Consider the following 19,638-nt stretch of genomic DNA (forward strand, 5'->3'; position numbering starts at 1 on the left):
GGATCCGACTTACATCGGATCCCTACTTACAAACGGGGTGAGGCAACCCCGCACTAGCTGCTTCCCCCAGCAGACAAGGGAGACGCGAAGCTAGCGCCTGCCCCCTCAGCAGACCAGGGAGACGCGGAGCGGCTTTTCTCAGCAGACACCTAAGCTTGAGAATAAAGGACTGAGGGAAGTGAGGTGTGGGAGAATAAAACTGAGCTCTGGAGAAATGTTTGGCTAGAGTTTCCCCTACAATATGTACCAGTTCCTACTTACATACAAATTCAACTTAAGAACAAACCTACAGTCCCTATCTTGTACGTAACCCGGGGACTGCCTGTATTTGATTCTGTTAGCCAATTTTAACTCTCGCCTTTCTTTTTGATTTTTTTGGGTAAGATCTGAGTTATATATGGACCTGGGTATATGTGGCTGGTCCTTTGGACTCAGAAGAAACCTGTTGTTTTATGTAGTTGGTTTTAAATAATCGTTCATCAGTAAGTTTGGATGTTGAATCCATGACTAGGTTGAAAGACCTAAGGAGGCTGCATTTTTGACTTCTTGTTAGCCAGTGCAGCGAGGCAGAAGTTTACTTTTGTTGCTGGTTTAGTCTATCACATAGAGAATAACCCATTTGGGGGTGTGTCTGTCCTATTTCTCAGCAGTTGGTCCTGTATTTGTTATTCTCAGTTGTGACTCAATGAGGCAGTGACAACTTCCTCCTGTCATGGAGAAATACTCAAAACTGCACAATGTGAGCTTGCTGGGGAAACTGCAGATTTACCTCACAGTGCTTCCAGTCCTTAGAAAGCTTGAACCCTTTCTTGCCATCACAGTAGCAGGTATAGCTTCCTGGAGAATTTACACATATTTGAGAACAAGTGTTTTCAGCACATTCATCCACATCTGCAGTGAAACGGAAGCACATGGCATAAGACTTAGACTGAACAATCATATCACATTCTAAAAGACAAGTACATTAAGTAAATGCAACAATGGGCATGACTAGTTCTGGGTTGGAATGTGAATCCTGTCTGTGGTAGTGGTGATGACTCTCCAGCCTGAACTGCGCATTGCTTTCTGGATGAACAACCTCAGCACGTCTGATATGGGAACCGTACAGAGAGCCAGGGCAAGGTTAAAATGATATGTCCGACACTGCAAAGCTGAGCTGCTTGGCTGAGAATTACAGAGCAACCCAGAGGTGCAGAGTTGGGAAATTAATTCCGGTCACCTATCAGTACCACCTGTTCTGGGCCACCCTCCTCTTGTTCCACTTAGGGTCTCACAAATTACAGGAGTTACTTCAGTCCTAGCAGTATACATAGCAATCATGTGGAGCAGAGACAGTCTGACAGCTTTCACTGTACTGAACTGATTTTGGCTTTATGAGGGAGAGGTACTTCCTCTGATATGTACAGTAGTAATCTTCCCAAGCTGCAAAGCTCAGACAGTTTAAGTGGAGTCTATGGAGACCAACTTAGGCTGATTAGAAGCAAAAGCCATTTGGCTATTAAGGAGCTAAACCCACTATCTTTTTCATGTTGTTGGCTATGTGCAATAAATAACTTAGGAAAAAAAGAAAGGTTGTGTGAAAGGCTAATTTAATTTAAATTTCTAATATGAAAACTAACAATCTCTCATGAGGTGAGAAGCTCTGTAGATGTGAGCTAACGGCAATGTATAAAGAAATTTTGCAATGGCCATTCTGAAATTCACTGCCCTTTTGATGTAAATCAGGAGTACTATGTTTGAAAATATCCTTTAAAAAATTATTTGTTTTGGTAACACGAAAAGGTTATTTTCTAAATGAAAAATCTTATTTTGTGTTGCTTAAAGGAAAAAGCAGCATCTCATCTTAAGCTCAGCTTTATAAAGTGGTGAGTGTAATGCACTGGTTAGAACGAGGAATTAGTTCCCATTATTCCCTGGGTTCACTTCTGTCTGACACAGCCGCACTGAGTAACATGTCATTTAACCTCTCTGTGCCAGATGTTCCCCATCATTTAGCTGGCACAGAGAGGTTAAATGACATGTTGAAAGGACTAAACAACTAAAGCTAGTGAGGGGTTTTGAGATGTTTGTGTGAAAGGCACAATACCTAGTAAGATTGGGCATTTTAATGTCTTTGTTCCTTGTTTCATTGGCCAAAGGCATATTTCAGAAAACTCTCTGTTCAGGAAGAATAAAGATGTGTGGACCTGTAGATATGACCAATACCTAAGTTAAACTGTAGTGGGCTTAGGTCACTTTTTAAAACAACTTCTATTGTGTTTTAAACCTCTCCTCCCCCTTTGATTCACCTCTAGGAGTCTAAGGATGTGAGCTGTTGCCCTAGGGCAGGAATGTCTGCTTGAATTGGAGGGTTTTGCGGCAAGTGCCAGCCTCTAGCAAGACCTGCCTTGCCGTTGCTGGGGTGTCTGTTGTGCAGGGGGGTGCAGCCACAAAACTGGTCAGAGGGGGATGAGCAGAGTCAGTACCAGCTTCTACTTGAGGGGTGTTTATGAACCTTGACTGGATTTTACAGTTGCTTTTGATGCACAGAATCCCCAGAAAATAGAAATGTTGCTTCAAGGAAGCAAAGGAAGGAGACTCCTACCTACCTCCTTTTGCAGCAGCTACCAGTAAAGGCTCTGTGGGGGGTAGGAGGGGGGAGGGGCACTTGTGTATGTAAATGACTTCATTGATCAAAGAGAGTAATTCTGGCCCTCCAACATGGCAATGGGAATATACATGTTGCCAACCTTCAGACAGGTGAAGTTTTGGCCCATATACACAACCTTGTCCTTTGACAGGATCTGTTGATCCATGTAACGTGGGCCGTAACAAGTCTGAAAGCTTAGCAGCATCACATTTTCAGTAAGAAGTGGGACCTTGCTTTTGTTAATAATCTTTCAGGATCCTAACTGTAAAAGTAAAATTTACCCTTAAGGAGAACTCCACACAACCGGATATACACAAAAAAGAGGGGAAAGCATATTTCAGATTTTCTTGAAACCATAGGGGTTTTTTGTATCCCAGTATACACATTTACAAAGGGATATAAGAATCTGTTAGGCTATGTCTACACTGCAGGCTTATTGCACAAAAACTTGCGGACCATCTACACTACAGGTGTGTTCTTGCGCAAGTAAATTTACAGTAAAGCGTCAGAAAAAAGGGCTTCTTGCGCAAGAGTTATTCCTCTCCCCATGCGAAATAAGCCCTCTAAGAGCTCTTGCACAAGAAGGTAACAGGGGTTTCTTGCACAAGAAACCCCGATGGCTAAAATGGCCTTCAGAGCTTTCTTGTGCAAGAGAGCATCCACACTGCCATGGACGCTCTTGCGCAAAAGCACATCTCTCGCGCAAAAGCACGACACGCTCCTGCACAAGAATTTTTGCCCAAGAACTCTTGCGCAAAACAGTTCTTGCAAAAGAAGACATAGTCTTAGTATCCTCTCTCAAACTCCACAGTAATTGGGCAAGGGAGTACAGATGGCTGATTATGAAATCCTTGCTATTGCGTAAAGTTAAAGCACCAGACAATTATTGCACATAGTCATGAAGTAAAATGATCTTTAAGTCACTGTGTGTGTGTGTGTGTGTGTGTGTGTGTGTGTGTGTGTGTGTGTGTGTGTGTGTGTGTGTGTGTGTGTGTGTGTGTGTGTGTGTGTGTGTGTGTGTGTGTGTGTGTGTGTGTGTGTGTGTGTGTGAGAGAGAGAGAGAGAGAGAGCGCAATAAATATCTGCAGATACCATTTATAGCACGGGGAGAGCTGTAAAGACAAAGAGCTTTTGTTAAACTGCAAACATGAAGAATTCCCTCCTAACAAAGTCCTAAAAGTTCATCCTTTTCTTCACTGGTATTTCCACTGAATTTTTAAAAATAAAATAAAACAAACATCTGCCAAAAGTCCTAAGTATTAAATAAAATAAGCAAATTACATTCCAATATTTGTACAATTCATAGATATTCCATAGTTAAAGGTGAATATATATTTATAGTGAACAATTATGGTAACTTTCTCTGAGGGGTGCTTTTTTTCCACATGCTCATTTAATCAAGAAATGTTTTTCTCTCCCCAGAACATTTCTTAAGGGACAATCCTCTTCTGACAACTTATATAGCGGACAGGCTGTAGTGTGTATATGTGGGGAAAGAATTAACTTTTGTTTTTAAATGGAAGTCTCCGGTTCCAAAGACAGCCAGTTTTTGAGAGTGAATCCTCCCAGTATTTCATTTGCACCCTTTATGAAGAGCAGCCAGATTGATTCTGAATCAATGAACAGCCAGTGTTTGAATGGCAGTCACACAAAATGTGATTAATATACCAAAAGAAGAGGGCAGAAAGTGGTTTTATACTTTGTAGCAATTGTAACAGCCCTGGTGGATATCTCCCTGTTGGATGCTGTGTTAGACCCACTTGCTAGGCCTCTGTGCCTTGATAGTCCCAATGATCAAGGGATAGTCACTAGCTACTATCTCTAGCTGAAAACTCTCTGGCACAATCTATCGTGTACCACTGTGTGAAAGTGGGAACCCATAGCACAGCTGTACTAGGCCCCTAGCACAAGAGCTGACCCCCACAACACTCCAGTAGTTTAAGCAAAACACTTCCTTAGACCTCCATCAGTCCCTGGTTTATAATTCACCGCTTCAGACAGGTCCTAGCTGAAGAAAATAACACATAGACCTTGCAGAGTGATTTCTAAACCAGTCACACTTTGTTAAACAGCACAAGACATACAGATCTAGGCAAAACAATAAACACCTGAACATCCTTCCTTAGTTTTCTCACCATCCTTGAACGTTCTTTGGGATTTCAGCTGATATCTTTCTGATTTTAAGTCCCCTTTACTGAATTTCACTTCTCCTGTTCAGGGCTTCTCCTCCTAAACAATGAATCTTTCTCTGCAGTCAGTATCCTTCACCTCTAGTTGATATGGCAATCAAAAAACTTCCCATTTGAGTCCTTCCTCACCCTTTCGGTACATCTACACAGCAAAAGAACCCCTGCAGTAATGACTCTGAGCCCAGGTCAAATGACTTGGGTTTGCAGTGCAGGCAGGGCTGTCCTTAGGGAGGGTGCGTGGGGCCTGGGGTGACTCTGCCCCAGATCCGGCTTCTGCCTTCACTCCACCCTTGTCCCAAGCAGCTGCTTCACCCCCTTCACACCCTCATTGCACCCATTCCCTGAGCGATTACTGGGAGGCCTGGTGCAGGGTGGCAGTATAATGTGGGGGAGGGGAGCGGGCTGGAGCCAGGTAGCTCTGCTTCGCACCGCCATGAAAAAGAATGATCTGGGTGGGAGATGGGTGGCCCACGACTTCTGCTGCTGTGATGAGTGTGGGGATGAAGGGATGGGGCTTAACCTCTGCTGCCTGGCTCAGGCTGCTGGGGCCCCCAGGCTAACTTCAGTATGGGGGCTGTCCTGCCCAGGCATGTTTTAAAGTACCCTTTATGTTTGGAAACTCCCACGCTGGCACCTCTGCTCCAACCTCCATTCTTTGCAACCCACATAAGATAACTAGATTGTCTGAACTTTAGCCAGACCACTGTTGTAAAGTACTCCCATTTGATTGGGAACTGTTTAGGTTTACAGCTCTCTATCCCTTTGATCAAGGAGACATGATAGCAAATGGCTGGTTCTACATATGTGGAGGCATACTACAATTTCATAAAATCAACTAGAATTTATAAGTTGCATATAGACAGATTTTCCAAATAGTCACAGCAATTATTTAAAACAAAACCAAACAAAAGCCTTTACCTTCACAAGTCTTTGAAGTTGAATTATATGTAAAGCCTTCTTCACATTCACATTTATATTTGCCCGGGGTGTTGTGGCAGTGTGCTGTCCCACAGATGTTTGGATGCATTGTGCATTCATTCCTGTCTAATAAATTCAAAAGTTTTACTGAGAATAAAGTTTTTCTCCTAACTTTTTACCCTGCTTGAACATTGTAAGGGCAAAATAAATAAAAATGGCTCACAATTATAGCAGATCCTGCTAGGTTTGGCAGTCTCCTTAATAAAGGAGGAGGATTCTGCATGGAATTTTACCTTGTCTGCAAGGGTGTGTCTAGACTACATGCCTCCTTCGACGGAGGCATGTAGATTAGCCAGATCGGAAGAGGGAAATGAAGCCGCGATTAAAATAATCGCGGCTTCATTTAAATTTAAATGGCTGCCCCGATCTGCCGATCAGCTGTTTGTCGGCAGATCGGGGGAGTCTGGACGCGATGCCCCGACAAAGAAGCCTTTCTTCATCGACACAGGTAAACCTGGTTTCACGAGGCTTACCTGTGTCGATGAAGAAAGGCTTCTTTGTCGGGGCATCGCGTCCAGACTCCCCCGATCTGCCGACAAACAGCTGATCGGCAGATCGGGGCAGCCATTTAAATTTAAATGAAGCCGCGATTATTTTAATCGCGGCTTCATTTCCCTCTTCCGATCTGGCTAATCTACATGCCTCCGTCGAAGGAGGCATGTAGTCTAGACACACCCCAAGTGATACCTCCTGCGTACCTTGATACTCTGTAGGTTGAACTATGGATCCAAGGGAAAGGCACAGGTGTTTCAGAGTTTGAAGGGGGGAAAAGTAGCACAAATGTGTTTACTATAAGGTTTTGCTCATCATCATTCCTGATTGAGAGCTAGTGAGCAGTTGTTACTCAGACTGTAAGTCCTCACTAATGGCAAGTAACGAGTTCAGCAAAATGAGCTGGGGTGCACAATTTAGTTTTAAAGGAAGAAAAAGTATATGAACAGACTCTGTTCAACCATCTTGTGAGCCTGCATTTGTCAGACTACAGTATTTCAATGGGAGTCACTGTGTTAGTGAGTGTGTCCACAAAAGTACATGTACTAAATTGAAGCCCAGTGAAAGGCAGCTGGAAAGTCTGTCCCTTTATTATATCTCCTGATGATGATATTCATACCAGTTAGTTATAGCTCAATAGAAAAACCATGAATTAGTAAAGAAATAAGCTATTTTCCTGCCAAAATGCCATCATTTTTTTTGCTAATACATGCCCTTTATCTGGAATTTTATTTCAAAATAAAGACTTAACGCTATAGTTAATGAGAGAGACCTGCAAATAAATATAGTGATACAATGCAGCAAAAACCTTTAAATAAAGAGTGTGGTGAGCAGATAACAAGTGTGAAGTATCAGGATGGGGATAGGAGGGTAACAGACGCCTATATAATACAAAGCCCAAATACCAGGACTGTCCCTATCAAGTCTGGACATTCGGTCATCCTAAGAAAGAGCATTTTCAGAATTAATTAATATTTTCCTTCCAAGTTGAAGGAAAACAAAACTCAGAGAGTGAAATCCAACCAAAGCTGCAGATTTTCATGGACTTGGTTTCCAGCTAAGAATGTTACTGCCTTGCATTCTAGAAACTTGACTTGGGCTGTGAAACTGGTTCAAGTCCGGGTTTTGTGACCCAAGTCCAGGTTTCATTAATTAACTAACTAGCTTGAGTTCATGCAAAAAGATTTACACAACCTTAGTAGTGAACTGAGTAGATCAATGAGAATCAAACATGTATCACATGGCAGAATTTGGCTTGAAACAGCAGGGGGGAATTTTAAAGGGACAGTAGCTATAGTTCAGCCTAAATTCTCTAACAGGTAGTATCCAAATATAATCTCTTTTCACAGAATGTTATTTTAAGTGTCTTTTCTTACCTCTGCATTCATGTTTATTTGAAAGCATAAAGTATCCATCCTCACAGGAACATTGGTAGGTTCCAGGAAAATTAACACATTTTTGGCTGCACCCTCCATTTTTATTTTCTGGGTCTTCACATTCATTTATATCTAGAAGACATGACAGAATATATCCTTTTTCACATCCTATACACTGCTGCAGTAATTTCTGTACAAGTCACATTTTGTAAAGTTACAAACTGAAATGTCTTAAAGTATATTTTCCAGACACATTTGGGGAGAAGTCTAACCAGTCCTTCCGTCACAAAGGGCAAGCTGATGCGTCAGCCAGGTATAAACGAGGCTGAGGGACAATTACCAACTAGTGACCATTGGCAGAAATAGGGGAGGGCAAAAATCTGCATATCAGCAAAGAAACAGCTGACTTCCACACAGGTGAGAGAACTTTGTTTTGAATTTAAGTTAGTCACCAGTGGCATTTTCTCTCTTCAAACATTCCTGACTTTTATCTTTCATTATCTTTATTCGCTTAAGATTTGTTTTTGTAGTTAAAAAACTTTATTTTATTTGATGTGATGTGTTCAGGTTGATTTGTTCGGGAAATTTCACAAACAAAAAAGAAAAACCAAACCCTCACTGATGTGGCCCCCGACTGAAAAGGAGAAAGCCACTCCCCAAATTCTCCTTCCACACCAGAGCTTCGGGAGGCCCGGGCTAGTAGATTTTGTGTGCTCCAGCCCCACACTGGGATGGTGGAGGGCCTAGAGTGCCAGAGTGGGTTCCCCAATGCTGGGGGGAACTCCAAGCCTCAGGGCCTGGAACCAGGCAAGTTGGGAGTCCCTGATCCTTAAGTTCCTCACCCTTCCCTGGGATGGGCCTAATATTGGGGACTGAGGGTGGGCTCTGGAGGAGTTGGGAGTAGTGAGGCTCTGAAAACAGGAGGCTGGCAATGGAAGGTCTAGTGGTGGGGGACTCTAAGGGGTAGAGGGCAGACACTGGGGGCGGGCTTTGAGGGTGGGAGGCTGGTACTGGGAGGGGGGTTGGATTCCAGGGGCAGTGGCTTATGTTGGGGAGCAGGGGGGGACAGTTCTAGGGGTTAGGGCTGACACTGGGGGACTCTGAGAGCCAGGGCTTTTGGCAGATGGGCATCATTTTATTTGCATATTTGCATATTCATTATTTGAAATAAATATGCAAATACAATGATGCCAGCCTGCCAAAAGTTTATGAATGGGTTTGCCAGTCCCTGGTATCAAAAACGTTGGGAACCACGGGTTTAGATTGTGCCTTAGTATGTCACAGAAGGAAAATGGAGGAAGTCCTTCACCCCAAGAAATCTTGAGACTGTTTATTGCCTCATTTCTCTATTTAAAGGCATGGTACCATAAATAATGCCATCATTTCAGACATCATAACAATTACTACCACCATCATCATCATCATCATGGATTGTACCTTCTTCACATTTCTCTCCTTGCCAGCCTTGTTTACAGACACAAGTGTACTTGGCTTGCCCATCGATGCATTCTGTATACCCATCTTCATTGCATGGTAGAGGGGTACATTGGTTTGAAATTTCTGTGTGTGCAGAGGGGAAAAAATCAGAAAAAATGTTTATTTTTATGCTTTGCCTTTCCATAATCATCTTTCCTTCCTCCTTTCCTCGGATAGGAACCATTGACAGGAAAGAAAAAGCAGCCACATAGCATATGCCCTGCTACTGATTCTTCCCAGAGGTAAGTTACCTCAAAAGTTATAATGCACTTTGTCCCCTTTGGCAGCTAGTCCAAAGACATTACCACTCATGGATCAGCAACATTTCCCCCTAGCCAAGAGAAGACACTTATGAAATGAACAGTACTGGATGCTGCTCTGGCCTAGGTTGGTAATAGCAGTAAGCCACCACCAAATGAAGGTTCTTCAGTGACACAAGCAAATTAATTTGGTGTTCTCAATTCAGTTCTTATGGAATAGTGTCTGCATCAACAATCAGTTGTCTCAGCAGAGTTCAAGGTCTGAAAGGGACAGAGACCAATTCCTTTCTCATGTGAGAGGTGGCACAATTGCATGGATTGCCACTGTCACATCTGTGCTGCCTTAGAGCTGGAGTCTGAAGGCAGCCACCACAGAGCTTCCTGCAGCCACCAGAGGTTCTAAGAGGTAAAGGTGGGTCTGATCTCCCCCATGCTGCTGGGAGCACCCTAGCAGGGGGCTCCTCGCTGCTTGTCCTGACTAGCTTGGGAAGGACAGTACTTGCACTTCCTCTGCAGGGCTGCTCTTGAGTACCTCTCCAGGCTGCATAAAGCTCTGCATCCTCTACCCCTCAACTCGCTTCTTGCCCCCATCATGCCAAAACTGGTGTGCCCCCCTTTCAGATGCAATTATTAGCTTTTTTTCAATAAGATAAAGAAAGGTCACGTGAATCTTGACAGGATTTACTGATAATTCACAGCAGCAAATAACACTCAGGGTGCTCCAAACAGCACAGGGAAGCTCTGATCCAACTGCCTCCTGCAGGAACCTCACGCTGGTGCCCAGGCCCGGAGTGTGCCCTGCGGCAGGGGGAGGTATATGGCGGTGGATCTGTTCTCCCCAGCAGCTATGCAGAGGTAGCCACGTCCATCCCCCTCCTGCCCAGTCAGAGCTAGGAGCCCCCTTTGTTGGGGTGCTACTAGCAGAACAGGGAAGATATGATTCCACTTTGCCCGTCTCCTCCAGCTGCCGGAACCACAGGCTACTGCGCAATCCCAGAGAGTGCCCTGTAGTAAGGGGAAGCATCTAAAGATAGGTCTGGTATGCAGGGGAGGGACAAACCTGTCCCTCACCTGCCTAGTTGATGCTAAGAGCCCTCTTTGCTGGGGCTCTCCTAGGAACAAGGAGACATCAGATTTCACAAGGAAGGGCTTATTTTATGGTCCATGACATGTTTTTCATAGCTGTGAAATTAGTAGGGGCCTACTCATAAGAACTGGAAACCTGAGCTTCATAGTGTCTTGCCCAGAAAGAAAATCAGTGTTGGATTTTTTTTTAGTCCATTGTAAAGCACAAAGTGTAACACAATCTTATTTTGTTTGCATATTTGTCAGTTACATGCAGGGCAACTGGGTCACATGGGTCTGTCGCCAGAGCCATGTATATTCGTTTACTAGACATACCCAAATGAAGCATGCCAGATCAGTCCTGGAGGTTTGGCAACCCTACTTACAGATATTTTGAAATAAATTACCAAAATAATTGAAACTGGTGTAAGTATATTGGTTATTTTGACAGACAAAATATGCAGGACTTAATTAAAAAGTCCACATATATTTTGTTTGATGCAGGATCACAAGAATCAGAGTAAACTCTTAATATAGCACTGTTTTTAATGTAACTTCATTTTCTAGAAAACTGTTTGAGTTAAAATGCTATTTTCTTTTTTTCTTACGAGGTGAACTGCTCTAGGGGTAGGGTGGGGCGAAATGTATGCTTAAACCCAAATCAGTATTAGGCACACAAGTGCTGTCTCAGTGCTGTTTGTGAAATGTAAATCACAAATGCTTACCATTGACACAGGTTCTCAGGTCACGTGAGGACTCTGGAGTAACGTCAGCAATCCTGAAAATCCCTGCTCGATGGGAGCCGAGGCAGCCTGTAATACCAAACCAATTCTGCTTATGGGTCAAACACCGTTTAAGGCTGAAATCATCACCACAGAAATTAAGCAAGGCCTATTCTCACACTTTGAGTTAGAAAACCAGTCAACACATTAAGGATACCTGATCACAGCCTCACATTCTGAATGGCTTAGTAAGGTTCTAAATGTACAGAAGAGCTTTTGAGCTATTGACATCAGAATTCAAAAGAAAAACATCCAGCTATTGCTGATGGAGTACCTCAGCTCACAGCATGCAAGTGGGAAGAAAGCCTGGAGTAGCAAACCAGCTCTATGATAAAGTATAACATACAAGGAGGTATGTGTTCGGAGGGTTGGGGGGAATTGGTACTTACTTAAATATCTGGGGTAAAAATATTCCTGTAAAAGAATAAGAAGTTTAGTAAACGTTAAGGTAACTGGAATTATAATAAAATGTTTACTAGACATTTACTAAAAGTTGTTTGTGCTGCAATTGAAAAAGGAGATGAAAGAGAGAAGAGGCCCATCAGCTATCATCTTTATTCAACTAAAAAAATCAACTGGGAATCTTCTGTAAAACTTGCTTTTAGATTAAAACTCAGGACATTTATGTAAACACAGGACTCCAGATTACCACAGGAAAGGACAGAAAAAAAATGGGTAAGGAATCCTTTCCCCTTCAGATTGTGCTCACCATATGAGAGATTAGGATTCAGTAAAGAATATAATTTCTCTCCCTGTGTCAGAAAGGGAGAAAGGGCCATTCTGTGCTTTGCTGAGTCAGTGTACCCAATGGAGACCTCAAAAATCAAGGGGCGCAAAACTGTTCCTTGTATTGTCTGTGCCGAAAAATCATGTACAGAGTGGAAGTCCAGGTCTCACATTACACGCATACAACATCTAAAAGATTCAGACTTTTCAAAGGAATGTTGCCCTGTCTTTTTGTAGACATAAGCAGCTAATTTTTCTCACCCTGAGCAGAAAGAATTTTATGTGCACAAATGTGGAGGTGATGTGTGACATATCACCTTCATATTGGTGCACAAAACAAAATTCATATGGTGGGAGTGGGACCAATCATGAGGTCAGCGATGAGGGGCCCAGGGCTGGGAACAGAGGGTTGGGACTCAGGTTTACCTGGGCAGCTCCTTGTTAGCGGTGCTATGGCAGGCTACCTGTCCTGGGGTACCACACTGAGCCCCCAGAAGCAGCCAGCAGGTCCAGCTCCTGCAGAGGAGAAGGGCATGAGGCTCTGCAGTGCATGGAGCCCCATGACCCCCGGCCTAAGAGCTGCACCTGCTGTGATGGCCACTTCCCTGCTGGTCCCTGCAGAGAGCTGCTCCAGCTGCGGCAGCTCCCTCATGGTGCTCTGTGCTGGGGCAGGTGGGAGGGATGCCTCTGTGCCATCTGCAGCAGCTTTGGGGCTTGAAGAGAAGCATCTCTCCCCACTGCAGCCCTAAGTCCCTGTGTGGGGCTTACTGGGAAACGGCATAGTCATGGGAACTTAGGATACAAGGGCCTGATATGCAGGTGCAGTCAGATATTTAGACACCTAAAAGGAGATTTTCAAAGGTATAAAGTGCAATTTATGGGAGCTAGACACACAGATGTCCTCTCTGCCTTTGTAAATGTCATCCCTATCTGGCAGGATTTTCACATGTATTTATATATTTAAAACCAAATGGGAAAATGTTTTGGTTTTTATTTAACTAATTGATCAATAATACTGCATACTTATATGATAAGTTTTTAAAAATTAAAAACCATATAACCCTAACACTCAAAGTTGCTTGATAGCCTGTGCTGTTTGATCAAAGGCAGCAGAACAAGCAAACTCTATAGACTTAATTTACAATAAATAATAAGATCATTTGTTTTCCAACTTTTCATGTATTTACTGATTCATGTCCATTTTGTAACCCAAATGTATTGTCTCAAACACTGTAGACCTAGTGTTCTATGCATAAACACAGGAACTGAACTCTTGTACTTAGAAGCAAGTCCTTCAGCAAGGGAGCTTAATATCTTTGATAAAAATGGCTGCACCAGCACTTTGACAGGAGAACAGGGGCCATCCTTAGATGTTTTGTTCTGCAGGTGGGCTCTTCTCTCAAAAGAAAGTACACACAGCCATACTTTGTGCATTTGCTTTGTCTTCCTTAATAACTGATAATGTGCACAGCCCTCCCAAATTTATCATCCAGTTTGGTCAATTTCAAAATCAAAGGATTTTAAAACACATAAATTTCATGATTTCAGTTATTTAAATCTGAAAGTTCATGGTGTTGTAATTATAGGGGTCCTGACCCAAAGAAGAGTTGTGGCAGGCGGGAGAATCCACGAGGTTATTATAGGGAGAATTGTGTACTGCTACCCTTACTTCTCTGCCTTCAGAGCCCAGCAGCTGGAGAACAGCAGCTGATTTCTGGAAGCAGTTCTGAAGGCAGAGCCAGTAGCAAAATAGAAGTAAGGTTGGTATAATATTATATTGCCACCCTTCTGCACTGCTGCTTGCAGAACTGGACCCTCAGCCATCAGCTCTCTCTCTCCAGCCACCAGCTCTGAAGACAGCAGCACAGAAGGATGGCAATACTATAACACCCACTAAAATAACCTTGTGATCCCCCTGCAACTCCCATGTGGGTCAAGACCCCTAATTTGAGGAACTCTTGTCTTCCCTGTGAAATCTCTATTAGGGATGTAAATAGTCATTTACAAAATTAAATGATATTTTAATTGTTTAACCAGTTAACCGTGGAGGGCAACGTTCCTGCAGAGGGGGCTGCTCTGGGAAGGAGCCCCCGCAGCCAGGGCCCTGCCAGAAAGCCTACTGCGGGCAGAGGGCTCCTTCAGCACTCCATGGGTCTGGTTCAGCAGATTGAGCCATCGTGGGCAGGGGCTGCTCCTGCTGGGCCCAACCCTCCATTTAATTGGTTACTGAATAAGAATGCTGGTAAGGCTAATAGGGTATGTCTACATTACCACCCTAGTTCGAACTTGATCTGTGATGCATTTTTCATGGTTGTGATTTTGGTAAGGCGCTAGTAATTTGCATATGTACTGGGCTGGCACTCTGCACATGGAAGAATTTCACTCTTAGTCTGAATATTTTTTAGCCCTGCTGCATAGAAATCTATGTTTTCCCAAGTTTTTTCTTCCTCCTCTGCATAAAATTGTTTTCCATCTCTCAAATGCTCATTACATGCTTACCGTTTCAGGATTATTTTCAAAGACTTCTCTGGCTTCTTCTTTATTGCACAATTCTTCAATGCATTCTCTTTCTAAATTTCCCTTCTTACTTTCTTCCATAAAAGAATTGGCTCGACGTTTCCTAACCAGGAACTCGGAGGCATACTGCTGAGACAAAACTTTGTAGAACCAAACATTTTTCACATTGTATGGCTCAGCAATGTGATAGGGTAAAAATTAACTTAAAGTGAGATGTTAGAACAAAAAGTAGAATTCAGTTGCTAGTCATGCAATAGCCATGTGTAACTCACTGTCAGGCAATGTGGGAGAGGAAGCATATTTCAAGATTTCTTTGCCTTGCTTGTGTGTTAGTTGCCCCCCCTCCAAAAAATCCCGATTGACATTTAAGCAGGTACATAGATTTTTCCGTACAATGCTTTACAAAGAACATTATTGAAAAGCCACTGTGTTAATGGGAAACATTGTTTGAATCCTGGGTATTAACAATGGGAGACATCTGACAAACAGGATGAAAAATTCTGTGGAATCTTATGTTAGAATAACCTGTTTTAAGTACATAGAAGAAAGGTATTCTGTGAACCACTTATTTTATAGGAGGCTGTACATGCTTTTTATAAACCATGGTATGCCTGCTAATACTTTACTTTATGAATACTTTACAATTTAAGGTGAACAGCCCAGGAGATGCTGAAAAATCCCAGGCGATGGCATTCGTGAAACAGCTTGAAAAATGTTTGGGCTGATGTTGTGAAAGGAAATTGTTGTCTCTATAAATGTTAATGGAGACACTTACAGACAACCTACATGTTTTATAGTTGTAATGCTGCATGTGTGTGTCCGTTTACTTTGCACATCTCTGTGTTGCTATTACTCATGACTTGAATTTTAAATGTGCTGTGAATTAGGAATGTTAACTCCTGGGTAATAGAATAGTCAACTAACCACATGAATTCTAAGTGGTTAGTCAACTATTCTATAGTCCCTGGGGGTAGTGGCGACAAGAACCAGGAGCCAGGCTTTTGCCTCTGTCATCAGCCAGCAATTCTGGATTAAGGATGTTAAAATGAAGTTAACTGACTAGTTGATTAGTCGATGGAATTCCACATAGGCACTTCCGCATTCCTCCTTTGAAATATACAAGAGCCGCCGTGTACAGCCTGGTGCAAGTGGGAAGTCCGGCTGACTCTGGGCTGCACGCGGCATACCTGCTTTGAAATGCACAAGAGTCCCTAGCAGGGACTCTTGTGCATTTCCAAGCCATGGAACTCGGGGTCAGTGGAGTACTCAGAGTCCCCTGCTTACCCCAGGCTCCATGCTACACTGCATGCTGCTAGGAGCCCAGGGTCAGCTGGGGAGTCCCCAGCTGACCCTGGGTTCCAGGCAGCTGCCCCTTTGAATTGCGCGGATGTGTGGTTTAAAGGGACAGATACTGAACAGTTGATCCACGGGACTCCCCAGCTAACCCTGGGCTCCCTGGGAAATGCCACAGGGAGCCCGGGATCAACTGGGAGTCCCCAAATGACCCTGGGCTCCTAGCAGCATGTAGCATAACATGGAGCCCGGGGTCAGTGGGGGACTCTGAGTGCACCCGCGTGCAGCCCGGAGTCAGCGAGACTTTCCACTGGCCCCGACCTGTACATGGAGTTCTGCATTCCTCCTTTGAAACACCTGATCACTATCAGGTGGAAGAAATTAAATACTGTAGCCCAGAATAAGGATGTTAAAGACTAGTCGACTAGTTGACAGGCACTCGTTTGAAATGTACAAGAGCAGTGAAGAATAATCTGAAGGGTGAAGAATTACACATACAGAACTGTTAAGATGATAGAAAGGTTTTCCCCGTGAAGGAAAGTTCATGTTGTGAAAAAACCTGTGCCACCTTGAATTTAACACAGGTTTAGCTACTCTTTTTTTAACCCCTACAGACCTGAAGAGGAGCTCTGTGAAGCTCAAAAGCTTGTCTGTGGCAGCAAGAGAAGTTGCTCCAATAAAAGATGTTAGCTTGCCTATCTTCTCTCTCTCCCTAATCAAAGATGACCACTTGAGCCATCCATAAAGATAAAAGTGGTAGCAGCAGTTCTGTGGTGCTGGGACAAAAAGTAATGGCTGAAAGAGAGTAAGACTCAGTAATAATAAAGTTGTTCTTGTTAAATCACAGAGGGCTTTTAAAAATTTCATGTGGACAGTTTCCCAGTAGCAACAACCTTTCAATTCCTGTAACCACTACTGTGTAAATAAATTGTTACATAAGAACATAAAAACATAAGAATGGCCATACTGAGCCAGACCAAAGGTCCATGCAGCCCAGTACCCTGTCTGCCGACAGTGGCTAATGCCAGGTGTCCCAGAGGGAGTGAATCAAACAGGTAATGCTGAAGCAGTCTCTCTCTTGCCTTCCCTCTCCACCCTCTGACAAACAGAGGCTGGGGACACCATTCCTTACCCATACTGGCTAATAGCCAGGGCTCAACAAATTAGGCAGTCTACTCGCCCGTGGCGAGCAGATTTTAGCCCGGCAGGGCCACGCAGCATGGTCAGCACGTGCGCAGCGTGGTCTGCGAATGCGCAGTGCGCACTTCCATGTGGCTGGTGAGCAGGGCTCGCCGCCGCTTGGCGAGCACTGCTAATAGCCATTTATGGACTTAACCTCTATGAATTTATCTAGTTCTCTTTTAAACCCTGTTACAGTCCTAGCCTTTACAGCCTCCTCAGGCAAGGAGTTCCACAGATTGACTTTGCGCTGTGTGAAGAACTACTTCCTTTTATTTGTTTTAAACCAGCTGCCCAGGTTTGGTATTGTTAATCCTGTAACACTGTAATCCTGGCAATAAAGTGGCATAGCTAGGAGCCCTTCTGTATAAAACTGTTGGGTAAATTTCTCTTTAATGTGCTTACAGAAATGTTCTTTATTAATTTTAACAATGACAGATTGTTTGTTCACTTTCCCCAAAAGACCTTATCCTACTCCCTTTGAAGTTGAAAGGAGTTTTGCCATCTCTTTTTGTGATTTCCTGTGCTTCCTCCCATCCCCATCCATTAAATATTTTTATTTGAGAGCAAGGAAAGTTTATCTGCTAAACAGGTCTTTATTTACATAGATTATTCTGTTACATTAAAAAAATCCTTATGTATATTGCATATCTGATTACTGGAACTCAAATTACCGTGTGACTTTGTCAAACAAAAAGTGAACATAATAGGCCTGATCAAACTATAACTTTAGTCAACTGAGAATATTGCTATGGATTTCATTAGGCATGGGAATAGGTCATTATTATCTAACAATTTGTTTATCAAGTGCTGAGCCACTCCATTTATGCTTCTGGTACTGTAAAACGTCTTGAAGAAAAACATTGGTTGGTTACTCTTTGTTTAGCACAGACAGCTTTCTTGTCGTCATCTAGTATACCGAATTAAAGATAGCTACTTACCTGAAGCGTTTGCAGTCTACTGCCCCAGTCCTGCCATAGGACTACTACAGACATACCCATGTGCTAGAATGGAGCCCGCATTACTTTGGTGAGACTCTGCACAGGTCCAAAGGGGCAGATGCACAGACGTGTACGAAGGTGTTAAATTAAAGTTGTACAGGTTGCACCTAACAAAACCGGCAATCTCTGGTCTGGTCACATCCATGGTCTGTGTTCCTGAATCAGAGAGCCCAGAAGCCTAGTGGCAGTGATCCAAAAGCAGGGCCAGGATGAAGCAGCAGGACGGGACAGGCGTTGGGGTAAAATATTTAAATCAAATTTAAAATAAGGTCCTGTAGACATAGTAAGGCACAACTGACTTTGTCAATAAATTCAGGTTAGCACATGCCCATTAAATGGTTTCATTCCCACTTAATGGCTTTTTTTCAGGTTCAGTTTTATACTAATAGCTCTAGAAAGGTGGAAGGCTTTCATTTTAAGTTCACTGGGGGGAGGAGGGGCCACCAGTGTTCAAGCAACCACAGCCTGCTGTGGGAGCCTTCAGGGATAGGAAGAGGGGACAGGTTGACCACTAAGACCCAGGGAGAGGACTGCCACCCCTTGCCTCTTATACCGCCCTGCCCACGCAGTAGCAGCTGATTAACAGGAATCCTGTTGACTTTGCCTTGCAGCAGTGGTGAAACTAATGTTGGAATTGATAAGAGTTGTATCAATTTCAGTCAGAAACTGCTAGGGTCTGTGTCCCAGGACCACAAAACCTGGGCTCTGGAGTAAGGATGTTAATGGTTAACCGGTTAAACAATTAACTGGCAAGCCTCACCTCTATGGCCATGACTGGGGAGTGAGCGGGCTCTAGCCCAGCTTAACCAGTTAACTAATTAAATAGGTTTTTACATTCCTAGTCTGAAGCAGCCCACCAGGAAGCCAGGCAGGTTTCTGATGGGAACATGGCTGTGATTTAACAAAAGTCTGGCAATCTTGAGACGTTTTACAAAACATTTTGAGTTCAACTAATTGGCATTTTCTGATGACACTTTGTTTCACAAGGAAATTCCCAACAGCTCTAAAGAGCACAATTGATTAAATTAAAAATCAGGACATTTATATTTAATAAAAGGATTTTTTTTAAAGCGGATGTAACTAATCCTGCAGTGCTTAACGCTGCAGGATATAACTCAGAAAAACATTTTAGTTAAAACGTGATTAGCCATCTACAGAGGTGAAAGTAAGAAGGTGCATCCTGATGCACTGCTCTGCCAAGAGCCAGCTTGGGTGCTCTGCTGAGAGATGGCTGGCAGAAGGCATTTCTTGTGGTGTGGCTTGCCAGATGGTTTAACAAAAAATACCTGCAAACACCCTCCCCCCCCCCAAAAAAAAAACCCACTGGGGAAAAAAAAGGGGGGGAGACCAAAGTTGTTAAGCAAAAAAAAAAAAAAAAAAAAAAGCTGCACCTTTAAATCACCCCGCCCCTTTCCATCTGAGGGAAACAGGAAATACTGGACATTTCACATGTCCAGTATTTTCTGGTTTTTTTTTTTAACCGATGGGGACCCAAATAACAGACAATCCGGGCAAAAACCGGACACCTGGTAACCCTACTTGTGGTTTACTTTCCCACCCAGGCTCCTGCTGCAGGCTGGGCTGGCCACCTGCTGTGTATAGCTAGGTGAGGCAGGCATACTAAAGGGGCCAACTGAGGAAATGCTGTAGGGGAGGCGTGTGTGCTCCCAGCCAG

General features: G+C 43.5%; 1 protein-coding gene and 1 long non-coding RNA gene across 2 annotated transcripts in view; one reads left to right on the forward strand and one right to left on the reverse strand.

Annotated features, from left to right (window-relative positions):
- Positions 1-9,673, forward strand: part of LOC112544759 (uncharacterized) — an 85,910-nt gene extending 76,237 nt beyond the window's left edge. Inside the window, exons 3-4 of the long non-coding RNA XR_016347813.1 lie at positions 7,956-8,081; positions 9,318-9,673. This is a non-coding gene — a long non-coding RNA (uncharacterized LOC112544759). The remainder of the gene's footprint in view (positions 1-7,955; positions 8,082-9,317) is intronic.
- The window catches only part of PROS1 (protein S), a 50,067-nt gene that overhangs the window by 26,595 nt on the left and 3,834 nt on the right, over positions 1-19,638 (reverse strand). Inside the window, exons 2-8 of the mRNA XM_006116837.4 lie at positions 14,473-14,630; positions 11,637-11,661; positions 11,191-11,277; positions 9,102-9,224; positions 7,665-7,796; positions 5,737-5,862; positions 770-891 (exon numbers count right to left, since the gene is read on the reverse strand). Coding sequence (XP_006116899.3) covers positions 770-891; positions 5,737-5,862; positions 7,665-7,796; positions 9,102-9,224; positions 11,191-11,277; positions 11,637-11,661; positions 14,473-14,630 — 773 coding nt within the window. The remainder of the gene's footprint in view (positions 1-769; positions 892-5,736; positions 5,863-7,664; positions 7,797-9,101; positions 9,225-11,190; positions 11,278-11,636; positions 11,662-14,472; positions 14,631-19,638) is intronic.

This window comes from Pelodiscus sinensis, chromosome 1, assembly GCF_052426305.1.
Source record: "Pelodiscus sinensis isolate ZL-2025 chromosome 1, ASM5242630v1, whole genome shotgun sequence".
Lineage (NCBI taxonomy): Eukaryota > Metazoa > Chordata > Testudines > Trionychidae > Pelodiscus > Pelodiscus sinensis.